This window comes from Tenrec ecaudatus, chromosome 5 (assembly GCF_050624435.1).
Source record: "Tenrec ecaudatus isolate mTenEca1 chromosome 5, mTenEca1.hap1, whole genome shotgun sequence".
Lineage (NCBI taxonomy): Eukaryota > Metazoa > Chordata > Mammalia > Afrosoricida > Tenrecidae > Tenrec > Tenrec ecaudatus.
Genome location: NC_134534.1, coordinates 138,349,036 through 138,369,971, shown reverse-complemented (window position 1 = coordinate 138,369,971; position 20,936 = coordinate 138,349,036). Strand labels below are relative to the sequence as shown.

At 50.8% G+C, this 20,936-nt stretch overlaps 1 protein-coding gene across 3 annotated transcripts in view; it reads right to left on the bottom strand.

Annotated features, from left to right (window-relative positions):
• Positions 1-303: 303 nt before the first annotated feature.
• Positions 304-20,936, bottom strand: part of ADAMTS9 (ADAM metallopeptidase with thrombospondin type 1 motif 9) — a 180,630-nt gene continuing 159,997 nt past the window's right edge. For all 3 annotated transcript variants that reach the window (XM_075549934.1, XM_075549936.1, XM_075549935.1), the window contains 4 exons: positions 19,468-19,559; positions 12,891-12,995; positions 2,810-2,904; positions 304-1,832 (listed from right to left, as the gene is read on the bottom strand). In XM_075549934.1, coding sequence (XP_075406049.1) covers positions 2,815-2,904; positions 12,891-12,995; positions 19,468-19,559 — 287 coding nt within the window. In that variant the 3' untranslated portion in view covers positions 304-1,832; positions 2,810-2,814. The remainder of the gene's footprint in view (positions 1,833-2,809; positions 2,905-12,890; positions 12,996-19,467; positions 19,560-20,936) is intronic.

The window sequence follows — 20,936 nt, the reverse complement described above, 5'->3', positions numbered from 1 at the left end:
GAAATTACTACCAAAGCCCAAAGATTCGACACAATGATCTTCCCCGTTTTGTTAAATCATTAGTTTCTCATCGCACAGACCTGGGGTTCAGGTCTCCTAGTTCAGGGAGAACCACTTCAACTGATTTGGGTGGTGAGATGGGTCTTGGCGAAAGACCCCACCCCCTATCTGTTTCTATAGCAACCATAGTGCATGTGTTTAGGAGAATCTGCAGTTTAAAAATTAGAGACAGTCTCTTCTCAATGTGAATCAAGGGTCCAGAAACCACACACAGCATAAACGTCTGGATGTGACACACAAATGTTTGGATGTGATCATGGTATTTATTCATAATATATTTCACAATGCATTAATATGGACAATAACGGTTATTCATACACGGCATATTAACTTTTCCTGGAGCACTCTGGAGTTTACTTTGGTTAGAGAATACTGCCAGGTTGTCCCCCTACTTCTTTGGCTTTTGCAGGTGGGAAAGGTTCCGCAGACCAAGCGCCCCCCATGGGCTGCTGGCAATGGCTCCCTCCAACAGGTTTGGCCGGGCAGGTGAGCTCAGTTTTGGCACTCCACAGTGGGTGGCACCACGGGACAAGGAGTGGGTTGGTGGGAGCTGAGTGGCTCGAGCATCCACAGCTCACATCTCAGACACCAATTCGGACAGCACCACGGGGCAGGCAGGGTCTCAGGCTCAGGGCTGGAGAGCAGCCACATCACTGGCCATCGCAAGGAGCAGAGACGATGCTGATGACTGGGGACCTGGTTGTGAGCTCCGAATGTCCTCCGGTGCAGAAGCCCCCCCCCCCCCCAAATCCTGCACATCCTCTGTCCTGCTCCTGGTTGGCTGGGATGAAGATGTCGATTATCTTGGCAAAACAAAACAGCGTGAGGACGTCACTATCCCAATGTCGCTCTGAGATTCAAAGGCCTGGAGGGCCCTCCACATACCCGCAGGGGAACCAAGGCACTGTGGGAAGAAGGCAAAGCATCCGCAGAACAGCAGAACCAAGTCCGACACTCCCTCCTCGGATGCACATGTCCAAGAGCAAGGGCGAACAGCTGGTCCTGTCTCTTCTGAGTGAATCTGTCCATTAAATATGGTCCTTCCATCCCTCCTCCTTAGTGAAAGTGTTATAAGTCTAAGTCTGAAGGCCACTTAAACACCGACGATGTTAGCACCAAGGCAACAGTTGTGTTCCCAGAGATCAGATGAAACTACATAGACACTTGACATAGTTAATAGTTGATACAAATCTGTGATATCACTAAGTTACTTATTGGCTAATGATACGCTCCTAGAATTGCCCAAAACACCCTCAGACAACTCTCTGTAGCACCTTGATGGCGGCTAGGTTGTTTAAAAAAAACGAACAATAAAAGTAACAGGGCAACATTTACAGACGGAAAGTCAACAACAGTGTACCGTGATAATGAAGGATCACTTTGTCACCGCGCTACATATAATGTAGAGTACGTAAAACGCAGTGGGCTGACTGCATGGGCTAAGGCAATGCAGAGGCAGTCACAAGAGAATCATTTTACGTACAAAAATATTACATCGAAATAAATAATTTCAAACATAAATATTAAACTTTAAATCATCAGGATATTTCCTACATATATACACACACACAGTTGATTTATGTGCACGTGTACATATGTATACATATGCATATTTACACATGAATGCGCACGCAGGCTCACATACAGACTCACAGAGACACACAAGTATACACACACACAAACACATACACACACACGTGCACCCAAATTCAAGGTGGAGGTATTGCATGACTATCCTTCATCCAACCCCTTCGGCTTCCTCTTCACCACATCTAAAGATAAAAACAAAAAACAACCAGACAATGTAAACCTTTTGCCTCCAGTGCCGCGAATCAAGAATGGGCAGGCTGTATTTTCACTTGTGGAATTTAGAAATAACATTGTATCGTTTTGTCCAGATTGCCAGTCATGTTGGTTGTGGAGGGAAACTGGGAAATTTCAGGGAAGCAGAACAAGCAGAATACAGAATGTTGGTTCAACAAACAAAAACGGTAAGCCAGTCCCTCCTCAGAGGCAAGTGCCCACCCGCTACTGGTGGGCTTCCTTCTAGGGACTGGGAGCACTGGGTTCTGCTAAAGCAAGGCACGGTCTCCTCGCACAGGTGCTTAACTGGTCTGGGCCTCCGCGTCCCCACCCGGGAAATGAGGGCCATCAGAGCTCTGCCTTGTGGGTTTGCTTTGAGGGTTCGTTAAAACAAGTCTATAAAGAGAGGGGGAGATGGAGACAGCGAGAGGGAGAAGCCAAATCCCAGGTGCCCTTGCGAGTTCCACTCCTGGCAATACACGTATGGCAGGGTAGCATGGGATCTTATTTCTTTCCCCTGACGAGAATCACCAGGTCTTTATTCTAAAGCCCCTCTGGGCAAACAAGGGCCTTTTGATGAGCAGCCAGTGCAATGAATGGTGTGTACCATGCAGGGGCTCTGACTTGTATGGGCCTCACAGATGCTCCTGGCAGTGCGTGTCTGAGAACATCTGTGAGTCCCGCTCAGCCCGAGGAACTCCCTCAGGGATGTCTGAGAAGCCCCAGGTCCCACCAGAGAGCGAATGGCCCAGGGTCTCCAGGGATGGGGCCTAGGGAGCCCTGCCGAGGAAGCTGGTGCAGGGCCTAAGATCCTCACCCCCCAGGCACACAGCCGCAGAGAGAAGGTGGCATCATACCAGGCTAGCTTCCTGGACGTGGGCAGCCGCTCACATGTGTCTGTGAGAGGGAGAGAGGAGAGACAGGCAGACAGAGTGGACTGCCTTACCTCAGCTACAAAACTCGCACCTCCAGGCCAGTGCCCGAGGACGGAGTGCATTTTCCACAGTAACCGCCGCACTTCCCTCGGACCTGGGTCCCGTCCTGCAAAGACAAGCAGCATCGGAGTCAGTCCTCTGGACAATGCGTTTCGGTCCTCTCCTTCCTGCCTGCGCGAGAGGGACTCTGGAAAGCGTTCCAAGGGATGGGGCCTTCCGGCACCAGCCGCTGTCAATGGGGAACTTCATCCACTCCCGCGTTTGTCTTGCCGGAAACAGAAGCTGTGCACGCTGGCTCGCTGTACCACAGGCAAGGTGGCTGGGCGGTGGTTGAGTTTGCTGTGATTTTTGACGTCAGGGCAGAGAAGTTTTTCTGGGTATGAGCTGCTCTCAACCACGCTCATCTCCCACACCTAATGATCTGGGACATTATTGCTACTGACTAGATAAGGTTTCTAAGGGACCCAACCTAAAATGTGAAAAAGCAAGACTGTATTTATACGCAAGGCTTATTCAAGTCATCTGAAAGACAATGAGCCGCATCTGGCTCACGGTAATGTTAAGCTGCTTCATACACGGCCCTCCCTCACGGTCCAAAGGTAAAAGAAGTTCTTTTGCCATTTCACAAATATTTACGCTGGGCATGGTTCCAAGGTTGATTGTAATTCCAGCAGCATGTTTCAGGCTTTGAGTGCACTCAGAATTTTCATATAGAAAAATACACTTAGCGGTATGTGGTAGTTATATCATTTCATGTCAACTTGACGATGTATAATGATGGAGGGGTGGTATCCAACCTGTAAGGTCACAGCCTGATGGCACCTCCTTGTGGGCATGGCCTTCTCATAATGAGGGCCCTAGGAACAACCCCCTCACCCCCCCAAACACACACACACACACACACACACACACACCTTTCTGCCTGGGGAACAACCCCCTCACCCCCCTCACAAACACACACACACACACACACACACACACCTTTCTGCCTGGGAACAACCCCCTCACACACACACCCCCCCCCACACACACACCTTTCTGCCTTCACGTTCCTGCTGGCTGACCCTGATTGCTGCCCAAACCCTGCCACCGCCATTGGATCCACATGACTTTGCCCTACACGCCCGTGATCTTCCTGCATTCTGCATCATTGCCTGTGGCTGGGTGAGTCTGAAGAAGGACTTATGGACTAGTATTGAACTATGGAGTTGAGTTGGACTGGGCTGGGATGTTTTCTCGATATATAATTACTTTTTTGACATAAAGCTCTTTCTTACACATACATGAGTGTCACGGGTCAACCCAGTCTAACACACCGTGCAATTGCTGGGTTTCCATCTCCCTTTCCATTGGAACTGATTGTCAATGGAATGACGTGCTAAAAGGAAAGCATTAAGGAAAAAGAAAACTTTAAAAATTGTAAATGCTTAGCAAATGCATATAATAAATTAAAATGATGTGGTTGTGGACAGACTGATAGCAGTGCTTGTTGAAGCAGAAGATCGGTGAAAAGACCTTCACCAGGATGGGCCGACACAGCGGCTGCAGCAATCCCACCTAACAGTGACTGTGAGCTGGTGCAGGCCCCGGTAGCCTGTCCCTCTGTGGCACACAGATGGGGTCCCTCCCTGGGAGCTGGACCTGCTCCAGGACACCTCACAACAACATCATCTTCGTACAACACTTTCGAGGATGAAATATGGAATGTCACATTTCCAATCTGCATTGATAACTATTTGAAATCAATTTTAATTGTAGAGCATACTAATTAAGCACAATGAGTTACCCTTCCCCAAGATCACATCCTTCTCACTAGCCGGACTGGTATTACAAAAAAGAAAAAGAGTTTTATTATCTTATTTTGATTGTCATCAGTAAAATGTGTTCAAATTTGGTCTTTCTCGTTGTCTAAGTAAGCACACCACATCACTGATTTGGCCTCTGGGCCTCCAAGCCGAAGCTATTTACCACCTGGCCCTTGGCAGAAGCAGCTTGCCCAGTCTGGTCTCGAGCCCCAGGCCGGCTGCCTGCCTCCAGGTGCACGCAGTGGCCCCTCGGCCACCTCCGGCTTCTTTGTGCCGCTCCTCTGCCATGTCCCTGTTGTAAGGGGTTCTAACCATCCCTGCTGTTGGAACTCTTCCCTCTCCCGTGTGCACCGTCTCGGCCCCACTGTGGCCGACTTGGAAAATGCTTCAGCACCCAGCTCAACAGCCACTTCTGAGAACCCCCTGAGGCGGAGTGTCCCGCTGCCTAGAGCTCTGTACGTGAATAATATCCTGATAAAACCCACAAACACCCCACTCCGTCACCACTGTGTCTACTCCAACTCCTGGCCACCCTGTGTGTATCGGAGCAGAACTGGGCTCCCCAGGCGGCTGATTTTCAGACGATTGCCAGGGTCTTGACCAAGTGCCGCTGGGTAGATTTGAACTTCTAACCCTTGAATTAGCAGTGGCGCACATTGACCCTTTGCCCACCCAGGAATTCTGAGGCTTCAAAGGGCCCCGTTACAGCTTCAAAGGGCCCCGTTAAGTCTTCCCTTCCCCACGTGTCTGTAATATGGGGGTGACAATGACAGTCTCTCATGCCATGATCTACTTCTAGATTTGCTGTGAGATAAGTCATGTGACATGCTTAGCGTAGCATCTGGTCTAATGTACTTGTTCTACAAATATTGATCATTAGTATTATGGAGCCTTTTTTTTTTTAAAAAATGAGGGCTCTCCATTGTCACCTGGTAAGGTGATGATGAGGACAGGGCTGAGGAGCGAGGGGATTGCTGACATGGAATCTATGATGCTCATGCTAGCCCATCAGCGGGGACTCTGCTCATTTCAGCCTCAGGTAAAGGCCGAGCTAAAATGGGCCATGCTCGCTATGGAAGAGAAGAGCCAACCAGTGCCGTGAACATCACTGTCATGGGAATGATGTCTGTTTCACAGCAGGGGGTGGGGGCCATGATTCCCAGCATGTTAGAAGCACCCACTCACAAACAATGACACACTCATTGAACATGATTTTGAGTTCTTTGAGGCAAGCCTTCTACGAATCCTTGTCCACCCGCCCCGCCAGAGACTACTGTGTTAGCCTTGCCTGAGGTGTTACTAACATTACCATGAACGGGTCTGTTCTCTTAAGGAGAGCTTCTGCATCATCCTTCCCACTACCCTGATGCCATTCTCAGCCGGCAGGAAGATGACTCAGAAAGGCTAGCACATCTCTGATTTGAATGACTGATGTTGATTTGGTGGTAGAGGGGATCTGGCCGAGAGCCAGGGGGCAGGGCTGTGGAATTTTGCTAATAATATCCATACAGGTAGTAATAAATGGACAAATGATTTTAGGTCTCAAAATCCCAAGTTAGAGTAAAAACCATGGTAATAGCATGTGCCACTGAACGTCCTTGGAATTACCCATAAATCATAGCAGCTACGTTTGCTGTTGAATACAGCCCTGCACAGGTACATATATAAAGCTAAGCGTCGCTATGTTGGGTCGGCACTGACACGTGACGACTTTATGAACACAGACCCAAACGCTGCCAGGACAGGGCCATTGCCACGGTCGGCGGCATGTTTGAGCCCTGGTTGTGGCTATGGGGTCATTCCGCCTCACTGAGAGGTCCCTTCATTTCCGCTGACCAGCGCTTGACAGTCCCCAAAAGACTGCCCTTTTCTCGCCACTGGGCATCCGGAGAAGTGCCCAGAGCAAGCGAGTAGGAGGCCCAGCGCCCTCACTTCTAAGGAGCACCGGCCATGCTGGCAGGCCCTCTTGGCCGCCGCCCACCGCAGCATGGACGCACCAGCTCTTCCCCCATCTGCCCTTCCCGGATCCAGCTTTCGTGGGCATGCAGGGTGATGGAGGAGATCACAGCTCGAGTCAGCTGCATCCCATATGGGGACCCCTGCTTTTCCAAAGTTCGCTTTGCTCTTGCAAAAGGCCCACATTAGTGTCTGCTTTCCCTAACTGCAGAGTCTCAGAAATCCACAGGGCAATTCTACTCTGCCTTAGAGGGTCGCCGTGAATCAGAATCGACTTGATAGTGATTCCTTTGTTGCTTGTTTCACTAACTGAAAGAAATCCTAAGAGGACTTTCACTTTAATGGAAAGAGGCAGTTTTTGTTTTGCAGAGAGATATTAAAAGGCCGGGAGCAGTGAGGGTGGTGCCACCAACTGCCCTCCCTAGGAATTACATGCGGCTGCTCAGCATCACTACATCCAAGTGTGAGGGTAGGCCGTATGTGTTACTTCTTAGTAGGTTATTTGCCGGGTCTGGGGAAGCTCTGAAGTGTTTCCTGTTTACATCAGCGGTAACTGCTTCTTGCTCTGGCATGCCATTTCTGCTTCTGCCGGGAGTCCTTGGAGAGTGGGGGAAGCGAGCCTATGAAGTCCAGTTGCAGGCGCTGTCCGATGGATTCTGACCCACGGCCAGCCTGTGTGTCTTGGAGTGAAACAGCGCCGGGGGATTGATTTGCAATGGCTGGGCACAGAAACCGCCGGCACCACCCAGTGTCTCCCAGTGCAAACTGGCCGTGCCCCCCTGTGTTACAGGGTAGAACTGCCCCAGATGGGATCTGTAGCGCTGATCCTCAGGCTCTGAGCCAGGCAGAAGCTCTGCCACCCAGGGACCCCAGCATATGCATCAGACTGTCTGTAGGAAAACAACACCCTCACCACTGGACCACTAAGTGAGCACACCACGATCACTGGAGCAAAGGCTGGAGCTGTCAAGGATTTCGCCTTGCTTGCATGTACAATCCATGCCCATGGGAGAATCTGCTGCACGAGCCCCCTGTGAAATCATGAACAGCAAGGACGTTACTTTGAGGACTAAGATGCGTCTGACACAAGCCATGCTATTTTCAATCACCTGATATGCACAGGAGATGCGTGTGAACGTGGGACACTGAATAAGGAAGTCTGAAAAAGAACTGTTGCCTTTGAATGACAGTGCTTGTGAGGAATCCTAAAAGCGCCACGATGGCCCAAAGCACAAACCAGTCTGTCTCAGAGGAATCACAGCCAGTACGTTTCTTGAGGCAAGGATGGTGAGAATTCATCTCGTGTTCTCATGTACTTTGGACAGCTTGTCAGGAGAGACCAGTCCCTGGCGAAGGGCATGTTTGCTCAAGAACTGGGAAAGCGAAAAAGAGGACAACTTTTGCCAAGGTGGAGTGACGCAGTGGCGGCATGGAGGGGCTCTACCGTAAGAACACTTGTGAGGAGCGCCCAGGCCCAGGCAGTGTTGCACTGGGCGGTACAGAGTCCTAGGAGTGTGAGTCGACTGAACCACAAGATCTAATTCAGCAGGCTTTTCTATATGATTAGTATTGTAGCTTGATTATTGTCCTGGGGTGGATGGTGGAATTCTCCTCTGTGAGCCACAGGTTCGGAGGCAGCTCCTGGTAGATAATGAGAGGAGGGTGTGCCTCTCTGTCTCCCCACAGGGATGTTTGTATCTCAGGTTGCCTTAGCTCGTCTCTTCTCTGGCAATGCAACTTCCATTCACCTGTCATCACAATCTTTTCTTCAGCACGTGGACCGGGCAGCCTAACCTTACAAAGGTCAATTCTTGCCGAACTCCCAAGGCATCCAAGGAAAGCAAGAAGAGCCTGCTGTTCCCCTCACACCTAGCTGGGGAGTGGCTGCCCTGCAGTTGGCTTTGCCAATTCCACGCCGCCTTCCAGGGGCAGAAGGGCAACTGTGAGACGGGGCTCTGGAAGCGTTGTGGGATTCTGAGTGGGGCTGCAGGGCATTCGTGAGCCACAAAGGGATCAGGCTGGGAGAGCTTACGAGCTTTGAGATTTTCTCCCAGACAGCATACCTGCGCCATGCCAGCCACACTGTGGAGCCACTGGGAGCACGGGCACTGTCAGGGGGGCAGGGATTGAAAGATGTATTGTGCAGTGCTTCGGCAGAATTTTGGGAGACAGACGGGGCTTTCTTTTCCCATAAAGAGTTACAGTCTTATAAACTCAACTCACAGGGGGCAGTTCTACCCTATCCCATAGGGTCACTATAAAGTTGGCATCGACTCAAAGGCAGCCAGTTTGGATTTTTTGGTCAGCAGAATTTTATTACTTTTTATAAAAGTACCCCTGGCTAGTGGAGCAAAGCTTTAAACACGGTCCCACCAGGACCCCCACAGTGTGGACAGGTAGTACTCACTCACTGGGCTCTTGCCATCTGCCACACCAATAGCTTTGCGTCATCGTTCCACTCAGACTTGACAAGAAGTGAATGAGCACCAGCAAACGCCCTGCCATCTAGTTGATGCCAACTCATAGCAACCCAGTAGGGCAGGGTAGAGCTGTCCCTGTGGGTTTCCAAGACTGTCACTCTCTATGGGAGTAGAAAGCTTTGTCTTTGTCCTTCAGAGAGGCTGGTGGTTTCCAACTGATGATCTTGTGGCTTGCAGTCTCACCTGTAGACCACCACACTGAGACATGCAAATTTACATGGCTTCTGGGTGCTGCTAACGCTACTCAAGGTGATGACGCCCCACTGGGGTAAGGGAGTGCTGATTCAAACAGGGGCTCTTTCGGATGCACACTCCAACTTTCAACATGCTACTCTGTTCACTGGGACTCGGGGGAGAAACCAAAATCAATACGAACCGCTTCCCAGGTGTCCTTGACCAGGGAAGCCTGTTTTCAGTGGGCACTTCAAGGGGAGGCTGCCCCTGGACTCCCCTGGGTCAGACGTGCAGTCCCCTAGCTGCTGTGTGTGGGAGATTGCTCTGTCCTGACATCAGGCGTTTCATAGGCAGTGAGGTGCTCAGAACCCCATGAGTTTCATCCTGCGCTCAGGCTTTCTGAGTTGTCACGGATTACCAAACTCACTACCATCAAGTCACTTCTGAGTTATGTGCTGGCTGTTAGCTGCAAGGTCAGCAGTTCAAGTCCACCAGCCACTCCTCAGGAGAAAAAGTAGGCTTTCTACAATCATAGTGTTCCAGTCTTGGAAACTGACGGGGCAGTTCTACCCTGTTCTGTAGCATTGCCATGAGACGGAATAGACTCAATGGCAGTGAGCTTGATTTTGATACAGGGTCTGTGTGAGTCATGGACGATCAGAATGGATATAAAATAACAGTAATGGCATGGACAGACGCTCCTCAGCCAGTAGACTCCTGCACAGACTGCTTCCTCAAAAGGCTCAGGAAGCAACCACACCTGCTTGGTGGTGTAGTGATGATTCTCTCCTTAAGGTGGCGCCCCTGGCTAGAATGGTTTCTAGTTTGTCTCTGGAAGAAAGATACAAGGCTGACTAGCTACACAAAGAAAACCTCAATTAAATTTGGGCAGCTTATAGATAGATGGCTTGTTACACAATTAGGCTTCACATTCAAACCATTTTTTTCTTTAAAAAAATTAATTTTATCACCGTGAAAGAGGGGGAGTGCATGATGGGGACCCAATGCCCATCTGTAGACAACTGGACATCCCTTCCAGAGGGGTAGTGGGGAGGAGATGAGTCACTCAGGGTTCAGTGTAGCAACAGTGAAACTCAAAACCTTCCTCTGGTTCCTGAACGCTTCCTCCCCTCCCAATTATCATGACCCCAATTCTACCTTGTGGACCTGGTTACACCAGAAGATGTACAGCGGTGCAGTAGGGATCTGGAAACACACGGAATCTAGGACAGACGAACCCCTAAACACCAGCGGTGGGAGTGGCGACACCAGGAGGGAAGGGCGTGTAGAAAGGAGATCTATGTGTAACCTCCTCTCTGGGAGATGGACAATGGGGAGGCGGGTGAGGGGAGATGCCGGGGAGTGTAAGATAAGATATAATAATTATTTATAAACTCTCAAGGGACCAGGGAGGGAGTGGGGAGGGAGGGGAGAGGGGGGAAAAAGGGAAACCGAGCTGATTCCAGGAACCCAAGTGGAAGGTGAATTATGAGAGTGACGAGTGCAACGAATGTATAAGGGTGCTTTGCTCAATTGATGTATGTACAGACTGTGATAAGAGCCTTATGATCCCCAATACAAAGATTTTAAAAAATTAATTTTAATAAATCATTTTATTGGGAGCTTTTACAGCTCTTGTAACAATCCATACATCGATTGTATCAAGCACATTTGTATATATATCATCAGCATTTCGAAAACATTTTCTTTCTACTTCAGCCCTTGGTACCAGCACTTCTTTTTACCCTTTCTTCCCCCACCCTACCACCCTAGTGAATCCTTGATAATTTATAAATTATTTTAATTTTCATATTTTACACTATCCATTGTCTCCCTTCACCCACTTTTCTGTTGTTTGTCTGCCTGAGGGTGGGGTGGGCTTTACGTTGATCATTGCGATTGGTTCCCCCTTTCTCCCCCCACCTTCCCCATACCTTCATAGTATCGCTACTCTCATTATTGGCCCTGAAGGGTTTATCTGTCCTGGATTCTGTATGTTGAGAGTTCGTATCTGTACCAGTGTACATGCTCCAGACTAGCCGGATTTGTAAGGTAGAATTGGGGTCAAGATTGTGGGGAAGGTGGGGGGAGGAAGTATTAAAGAGCTAGAGGAAAGTTGTATATTTCATCGGTGCTATACTGTACCCTGGCTGGCTGGTCTCTTCCTTGTGACCCTTATGTGAATGAATGTCCAAATGTCTAAAGATGGGCTTTGGGTCTCCATTCTGACTCCCTTTATTCACATCAAAATGGTTATTTGTTTGGGGTCTTCTGATGCTTGATACCTGATCCCATCGACATTTCATGATCACATGGATTGGTGTGCTTCTTCCACGTGGGCTTTGTTGTTTCCCTGCTAGATGACTACTTGTTTAACTTCAAGCCTTTAAGACCCCAGGCACTACATCTTGTAATAGCCGGGCACCATCTGCTTTCTTTACCACATTAGTTTATGTACCTGCTTTGTCTTCAGTGATCGTGTCATCAACCCCATCTTGAATAGCTAATTCTCACCCTGCTTTGGGCACTGAAACACGTTACATGGACCCTAGAGGGTAATGAATATAGGGATGAACACTCAAAGACACACTAAAATATGTAAGTTGTCTTTCTACTATCTTTATTCCCTTGGTACAAAGGAAATATTTCATAATTTAGGAGTAATCAGCGTGACTGCTTAACCAGATCTGAGATGTTTAGATACCTGTCCAGTGGATTCTACTCAGTGGCCCCAAGTGACAGATGGTACCATTCCATGGGGTTTTCTTGGCAGTAATTTTTATTGGGAGCCTTGGTAGCACAGTGGTTGTGAGTTGGGCTACAGATGCAAGGTCAGCAGTTCGAAACCACCAGCTGTTCCTTAGAAGAAAGATGAGAATTTCTACTTCCGTAAAGAGTTACAGTCTCGGAAACGCACAGGGGCTGGTGCACCCTGTCCTGTAGGGTCACTATGAGTTGGCATCAACTCGAGGGCAGTGAGCGCAACATGAAAGAGAACAGCATAGTGGGCACCTTCCACTACCACCATTCCAAGCCCTGACCCTCAGAGATGTCACTGAATGCAGGTGATTGCAACATCACACCGGGCGGAGGAGCAGTGCACATGACTGGCCCTTCTCACGCCACCGATCCGGTGACACAGCATAGCCTGACTCGGTGGGCCTGGGGTCTCAGAGCTTGCATTTCCAACAGCCCCCCGGGGAAATGGCTTTCCCAAGGTCAACAGATTAGAGGCGCAAGGTTTGGGAGGAAAACAGAGGATAGCAGAAGTTGTGTTTCTGTAACTCCTTGGGCTTTCTGCTGGCAAGTTTTTCTCTTTTTCTCCAGTCTCATGTATGTTTCCATTTCCCTTAACGCCAAGGAAAAGACTTCATCTCTCCCTGGAGCTCACGCACATACAAAATCACAGAGTGGCCAAGGTGTGGGAACCACAGCCACTTCTAGCCTCCAGCTCCCAGTCCTTCTGAGGACTGGTTCACGTGTTCACCACGGAGGGGGGGGGGCAGTGGGCTCCGTGACCTGTTCTCCCCACACTCTCACCCAGCCAAGCTTCTGCTTTCCCTGTACTTCCTGACACTGTGCAAAATGGTTTGAAGGGTTGAAATAGAGCGTGCCCCTCCCTTCTGCCACCCCTCGTGGAGCCATGGCAGCCCAGCCCCAAGCCCTCGGGGTCTTACCGGAGACTTCTTGATGTCGGAGACGGCGTAGTTGCCCTGCGATATCCACCTGGCCGAATCCGAGACGGTCAGGCCGGTCCCGTAGAGGTTAATGCTGAACCGTCCCTGGAAGAAACGGGCCACGAGAAAGATGGTCAGTCCATGAGACGTCGCAACCAGAGGAAAGGTGAAGCTTTGAGAGCAGGATGCTGATTATCACCAGAGCATATATTTACCGAACCTCAGCCCACTCCAGCCAAATGCCTCATGCATATAATCTCACTTGTCCTTGCAGGAGCTCCGGTGAGGGCGCCTTCTGTACAGGGGGAAACTGAGGCCCAGCAAGCCAACAGCTTCCTCTAGGGTTCATGGAGCCCTCGAAGTGCTGTGGGCAAGCGTGTAAGGTGGGTGACCCAGCCCATCAGCAACTCCCGCGGAGAAGGCTGGGGCCCTTTGCTTCCGTAAAGAGGGGGCTCTGGTGCCCCACTTTGCCCTGCGCGGTGGCTGTGATTCGGCAGGACTGGTGGGCAGCCGCTGGGTTTGGCTGCGTGGGATGGAACTTCAGAAGGCTTGGAGTCAACAAGAGCCTGACTGCATGTTCCTGTTTGCACCCACTCTGATGTTGCTCACAATTATCGGATTCTTTCCAGAACAAAATGCCACGGTGGAATTTTTCTAACAAGATCTTGCTGCCAAAGCTTTCCTGCTTCCAGCTCCCCTGCGGGGGGTCAGCCAGCACGCCACCCCTAAGCACAGCAGAGCTGGACTTCAAAGAGGAGGTGCTTTCCCCAACGAGGCCAGCAGAGGGCAGGCTTGGCCTGCTCAAAGCCACCTGGGAAGGGGCTGGCTACTTTCAGGACAATGGAAACAAGATCTCACCAAGGGCCACAGGAGGATGCCTTTCACAACGTGGCCTCCGTGTTTAGAGATTTGTTTTATAGTCAAAGATCCAAGCAGGGAGAGCTTCTCTTTCTCCATCTGTCTTTGTGTCTCTCACTCTCAAGTCGTCTCTGCCTGCGGTTTCCCAGCCCCGCGTGTCCTCTGCTTGCTGAGTGTTCAGACTAAGGCAGTCAGTGGGTTATGTCAGATTCAGGGACAACTCCTTTGTGGCCTCTAATGTTATGTAAATTTGCCCTCACTTTGAAAAGACTGAACCGATGGACTCACAACAAATTCTTCAGCACAATCACATTCCCTTACTGCACAGGCAGCTTCTCCTGCACTGAAAGCACGAATGTTAGGCTCCATGCCTAACACAACCTACCACACACTTGACTTAAACGCTTAACTAAAAACAAACAAAACACCCCCAAACTCCATGTCCACCAGTTGGTCCGAGTCATCGTGGCCCCTCCGGGACAGGGTAGAATGGCCCCTGTGGGCTGCATGGACTGGAACTCTTTACACAAGCAGAAAGCCTCATCTTTCTCCCATGGAGCAGCGAGTGGTTTCAAACTGCTGACCTGGTGGTTAGCGGTCCAATGCGCAACCGCTGTGCACCCAGCTTACTCAAAGACCCACTTAGCAATGTGTCTTCTTGTAACCCGGGGATGGCTTGCTTGCCGCAGTGAGCCTGTAGGGAGTAAGAAAGGCCCTGTGTGAACAAGCCTTGGGGACTGTGTCCTCTCTGAACCGTACTTGTCATGACCGTCTAACTGAGCAACGAGGGTGGTGAGGTGGAGGTGTGTGAAGCCAGTTAGAGCCTGTGTCCACAGCCTCTCAGAATCTCAGCCTGCCTGTCTGCACAACCGAAGCCGGTGAGAATATGGCACAGTGAGCACCCGGGGAGAGGGGCCACGGCAGCAGCTCACAGGACCTTGTGGATTCTCCACAATCCTGGCCTCTGCGCTGTGCTTTCTCCTGGGCCATGCTAGTGTCCTTTCTGCAATGTCACAGTGAACTGATGGAGGCAGGGGACTTGCGCTGCTTGGCTTTCTTGTATCAACTCCCTTTGGGGAGCCGTGACATTTGGTCTATTGCTAATAGATGTCACATCCCAGTGCCTCTGCTGAGTCCTGCACGGATGCCCCAGCAGTTTCCACTCCAGGGCAGGTCCAGACAGGGGTTCTAAGCTCTCCGGAGCCCGAGATTCCAGAGCTGCGAAACAGGGACAAACAATCCCTGCTGACAAAGTGCAAGGAGGTCTCCGGGAAGCCAACGGTTTTCAACAGGGGGTGGTCTTGTCACCCTTCCAGGTGACACCAGGCAACATCTGGGGACCTTTTGGCTGCCACCAACTGTGGGGGAGGAGGTGCTACTGGCACCAAGTGGAGTGAGGCTGGAGCCCCCATGATGGAGAAGTCACCAACCCAGAATAGCAAAGCTGGCCTGGCTGAGAGACCTTGGGTGAGGAGGAAAGTTTCGTGGTAGGATTTCAACTCCCTTACCTCCTTTCAGTCTGACCTTGACCGGGTGCTTAACCTTTCTGAGTTTACCTCACCCCATGACCAGGAGGGCACTAGACAGAATGCACACGCATCTAACTCATTACCGGTCAAAGTATGTCCCATCTGTATTGCTCCAAACCCAGTGCGGTCAGTGCATCCTGGCTGCGGGCCATCCTGTACAGATGATGTAAGCGGCAGCTGTGCTGCTTTAATGGCAACCTGCCCAGGTGCTCCTGACTCTGGCCGCCCCCGCTTGGCACCTCCTTGCTTGCCTCCTCAGACTGGGGTCTGAGGGGTGCATGGCCCCATCTAGTCGCGTGCTTCCCTTCCTACCACCCTGGCTCTGGCTCCACAGATGCAGGGCCTGACCTCTGGCCAAGGGCCTTCTCTTCTCTCCCTCCCCAGCCTGCTTCCCTCTCAGACTGGCCCCACCGGCTTCTGCTGACCCGCCCTCACTGCTCTGAGCACTGCTCTGGGCATCCTGGGCTGAGGCCGCAGCACCTCTGTCTGGCCGGCCTGCATTCTCAGGTCAGGATGGGGGCCTGGAGGACACAGGAGCTGCTTCTCCTTACTGGCCTCCAGTTCTTCGAGAAGGGAGCGGCATTTTCAGCAAGCTCATTCTGGACGCAGAATGCCACCAGGGGAGTCCGGGCCTGCTGGCGTGTCTGGGTGCCTTGTGGGGCTCCTTTCCCCTAGCCTAGCAGCCTCTCCGGAGGGCCAAGGGCACACGGGATTTCTTTTCCCAAATAGGCCCTACCTCTTGTTGCCGGTTCGAAGGAGCAAACACAGAGAAGGCTAAATGCATCCAGGAGGTACCCCGCACAAGTTGTTAAAAGACGCACCTTAGACCAGAAAGAGAGCTTGCTGTCTGAGATGGGGACAGGCATGCCGCCACCATGGATTTGGTTTCAGATAGTCTGGGATCAACTCCAGGGACACCAGCTGGCAGAAGTGTGAAACACCCCGCCATTTTACACATCGTGGAAACCAGCATGGAAGTTCCTACAACATTCCACACGGAGGACTTGCCTCTGGACCCAGCCTTTCCACTCCTTGGAATACGCACAAAAGGAAGGAACACTGGAACGTGGATGCCACACACCCAGGGTCACTGCCAGGAGGTGGAAAGCACCCTAGTGTCCATGGACAGAGGCAGGGCAGCCTACAGCAGATATGACCCTGCCCTCCGCACAGCAGCTGGGGCTCCGCCCTCCAAGCAGAACGGACTCCGCCCTCGGAACAGCAGCTAGGACTCCACCATCCGAACCCCGTCTTGACACGTGCAGCAGCAGTGATGACCCTCGGTGATGCTACTCGGATTGAAATGAGGAAGCACAAAGGGGAAGTGTTTAGACTATTTAGGTTAAGCAAACGCAATGCATTTTCTGTGATTACTAGGGGCCGGTGGGAGGGGGTTAGGGTGCTCTTGCTAATGTCTCACTGACTGTCTCAAGGAAACGACAACAGATAGTGGTGATGGTTGTAGAACACAGTGACTGTCACTGATGTCACCGAACAGCCCGCAAAAAGAGCAAAAATGGCAAAGGGATGGTGAGATGCATATTTCACCACAGTGGGGGGCGGGGACAACAAGAAGGCACATCCACCCTCATAGGTCCCTGCAGGGCGTAAATGCTTTGGGATCACCGGGCATGGTGCCTACAGCATAGTGAATGCACAGTAATGACTCCTAGGGACCCTATAGGGCAGGCTAGAACGGCCCCTGTAACTTTCTGAGACTTAACTCTTCATGGGGGTAGAAAGCGCCGTCTGTCTTTCTCCAGGCTTGTGGTTTGGAACTGCTGACTTGCAGTTAGCAGCCCAACTGGTACCCACTGTGGCACCAGGGCTCCTAAATGACAAGGAATGTCCGTAGCAGCATCAGGAACAACAAGAGCACCGCATTTACTGTGACGGGGTACAAACAAATGCCGGCTCGCCTTTGAGGGGAGGGTTCTCAAGAGCCCACTTCATTGGCCAATCAATTCCACAAACCGTAGATGGGAGAGGCGGGAAAAGGAGACTCCCACACAGGGCGCCCCGTATCTGCTTTGATTTCTGCGTGATCCCTAGGAGACACTGACCCCTTCAAGCGCCTTCTGCACAACCCCCTCCCCCCTTCAAACCTGTCCCTGGAAAACGGCTTCCTTCCTTCATCACAGAGTTGGTGCCCAATAAACATCCCTAAGGAATCCAATTCTAAAAGGAAGCTGATTTGGTTTGAAGAATGGGCTGGGGGATAAACCGCAGTAGCGGCAGCAACATATTAGCCTCTCTCGTGGGCTGGGGGTTTTCTCACTTAGCAATCGCTTTGTGTCAGGTTTTAGCAATCAATCAGTTCATTTGTCTCTGAATTATTAAAATAAATGAAAGCAAATTACCTTTCAATTACTTAAGCTTCCCAAAGGGCGTGGATGCATTATGAAAACGCAAACCCTGAGACCTTGGAAAAAGGTGGACACACGCAGGGTCAGCCTAGGAAGAGTTCAAATGGGAGGTGGGCTGTTTGAAGTCCCCTTTGCTGAAAAGAACAGGCACTTCAAAAGTTTTCAACTCGGGGTAATGGAGGAAAGGCCCCTCTCCCATTATGCCCTTTGTTTGTTTTCTTTCTCCCCTGAGAGAACTTCCTTTTCTCTCCTGGAGAATGTTTAGCAATGCTCTTCAAAATCTGGGGGTTGAGAAAACACTTCCCTAAAGGAAAACTCAGATGTGTTTGCCTTTGGCCTGGCTCAAAGCAAATCCTTCCAGAAGAGCGGGAGCCGGGGATTTTGAGCACAGCAGCCTGCCTCCATCCTGGGACGCGTGAAGGCTCCCAGGCAAAGTGGGAGCTCTTCCAGACACAGAGATAAAGATCAGCTTTGTGGTGACCTCACGGGACCCAAGGCAAAAAGCAGGGCCTGCGTCTCGTGTGTCCAGAATAGTCTAGATCCTTTTGCTTTCCCTGCCTTCGAACGGCAGAATCCTCCCACACAAGCTGGCTTCTGCTTTGCAGAAGGTGCCCCGGCTGCACTGGGCTTCTGTCAGTGGTGGTGGATGAACTGGGAAAGATGCTTGTGACAGATGCACAACAGAATGAACCTAGCCAAGGTCACTGAATGGTATTTGTAAAAAGTCCTGAGCTGATAAATGATTTTAGATACTTTAACTACCTGGATAATAATACACAAAAACAAACAAACATTTAGCCCCGACAGACTGTTACAGTATATTTCCATAGGCAAGTCAAAGTCCACCCTTTCTATGAAGAAGCAGGAAAGGGTGGGGGAGTAGGGGGCGGGTGTGCTGCAGGATGGGCAGAAAGATGCTGCACAGCGACCCAGAAGAAAATGTTAACATTTAGCCCCAAAGCACGGGCAAGAAACTGTGCCCACTACATCTAGAGAGTCTTTCCCACGTATCCACACCCTTGGTCTGGCTCGAAGGTAGCATGCCGGTCATTCGGTTATTGCACTGTGTCCTAACGCCCCCTCCAGGAATGGATGTTTGAGAGTCGCCAGGACTAAGGATGTGAGCACACAAGAAATGCCTGGCCGGGTTCTTTTCAGACTCTTCTGGAGACCCTCATTTCAGGCTACGAGAAGTCAAGTGAAGCCCACGTTAGTATTACACATTTTGGAATCTCTGAGTCTGATGTCCTTTTCTTTTAAAAATGGGGAAAGAACTCCTGTTTATTTGGGAAAATGTAGAAAACACACAGAAGGTGGAAACAAAAAATGCAGAAAGAGTGCCTTCCCACAGCATCCCATGATCCTCTGGGATGTCTCCTTAGAGGCTTTTCTCCACTGACACACTGTAACAACTAATGTTGACGGAACACTCTGCAGGCACTGCTGTGAATCTTTTATCTCTTTCATCCTATTAGTGGTTTTCTACCCCATGCAACATAAAGAGTTTTTAGTGTCTGACAGTGGTATCTTAGAGTTAGCCTTGTGTTGGCCTACTGTGTGCACCTCTTCCTAACTCTCCACTTAGTGAGTTCATGTTGACAGCCTGAACTTGGTCCTGCGTGGAGTATTTACACCATGGATATCGGCAGATGCTCCAACGCAGGACTGTGTTGTTTTTGTATTCAGAGAGCCCAGTGCTAGATATTTCCCAGCATACCACTGACTCCTCACTGAATATTCAAAGAGGGAAGGTGGAAAGTGGATGGTCCATACTGAAGAAAGCTTGGGGGAAATACCTGCAGACACCCAGCTCGTTCTTCTTACCTGTGGGCACCTGACGGCACTGTAGCAATCTCCAGCCGTGGCGAAAGGGACGGGATGCCCCTCCCTGGTCTTTGCAAACTGCAAGTCAGTGGCTGTGGGGTAGAGACGGGGTGGAAATGAGACGCACTGTGAGAGCGGCAGACGGGGAGGAAAGGGTCAGGGGATATTCGCAAGGGGACTGAAGGTAGAATAATAGTAAGGGGGAAAAAACCCAAAGGGGGCAGGGAGGAAAGAAATCCTCCTTGGCAAACAAATGGGTCCAGATGTTCACTTGCCTTTTCCTCATTATAAGTGAGGTCCCCAAAGCTTTGCTCCCTGCTTTTTTTTCAGCACCCACTGTCTCCTCAAGAGTATGGATGCCGAGAAGGGGGCTCCGAGAGCTTTGGAAAAGTTCCTCCATAAGTAAAGGAGAGAGCCGCCTTCTTTAAATGCAGGGCAACTGGATGGGTCAGGAGCGTCCTGCAGGGCTGCAGTGGCTGCTTTAGGAGGGGTGGGGAGAAACGGGCAAGGCAACCCAGGCCAGCTATTTCGGGCTCTGCTCTGGGGTGTCATCTGTCCTCCGTGGCCTAGGTGCTAGCGTTGCCAAAGCATGGGGCAATCAGAACTCCCATCTTGAAATTATTAATGGCAGCGTCACAAGTTTGGGGCTATTTGCTGTTTGTTAAATAACGCAGTAACAACACTGGCCCTGAGGTTGCACCGTTAACCCCATCACAGTGCCCAAGCCCCGGTTTGCAAATGAGGAGGGAGATGAATGCCAAACCCAAGCTCCCTGGATGCTGACATTCCTGTCTTGTCTCTGGGAATGGCAGCAGTCACTCAAGCTCACTGTCCTCCAGTTGAATCCCGTCCACAGTGTCCCTTCAGGGCAGAGCAGATCTGCCCCTGTGGGTTAGTTTCTGAGACGGCAAACCTCTATGGGAGCAGACAGCCTCATCTTTCTCCCGAGGAGCAGCCTATGGTTTCGAACTGCTGATGCTGCAGTTAGCAGTCCGATGTGTAACACTCACCACGCCACCAGGGCTCCATTGGGAATGGCAGAAGTAGGCCTTCATCTTTCACAGATAGCTACACCGTGTGTGTGTGTGTGTGTGTGTGTGTGTTGGGGGGTGGGGGAGTTGGAGGCTCACCTGAGCATGTGGAACCCCTGGGTCTGTGAGAGGCGCAATGGCAGCCCCTCTTCCTGCGGTCCTAATCAGTCTAGCCGAAGGCAATTAAAAGTATCTTGGTTCAAATCAAGTCTAATCTACCTCAAGGGGGAAGCAGCACAATATTTCGGGGGCAATGGGAAGGAGGAAAAATTAATTATTCATCATTCTGTTTTCCTCTTTCCAAGGGCATGTGTTCAGCTATTTTCGCTAACTACTCCAATGATGAATGCCCTCACAGAAAATGCAGCGCTGCCCAGGGGGCACAATCAGCTCCTGGGGAGGTGAGGCGTTTGGAACAGGTAACCCAGTAATTCATTT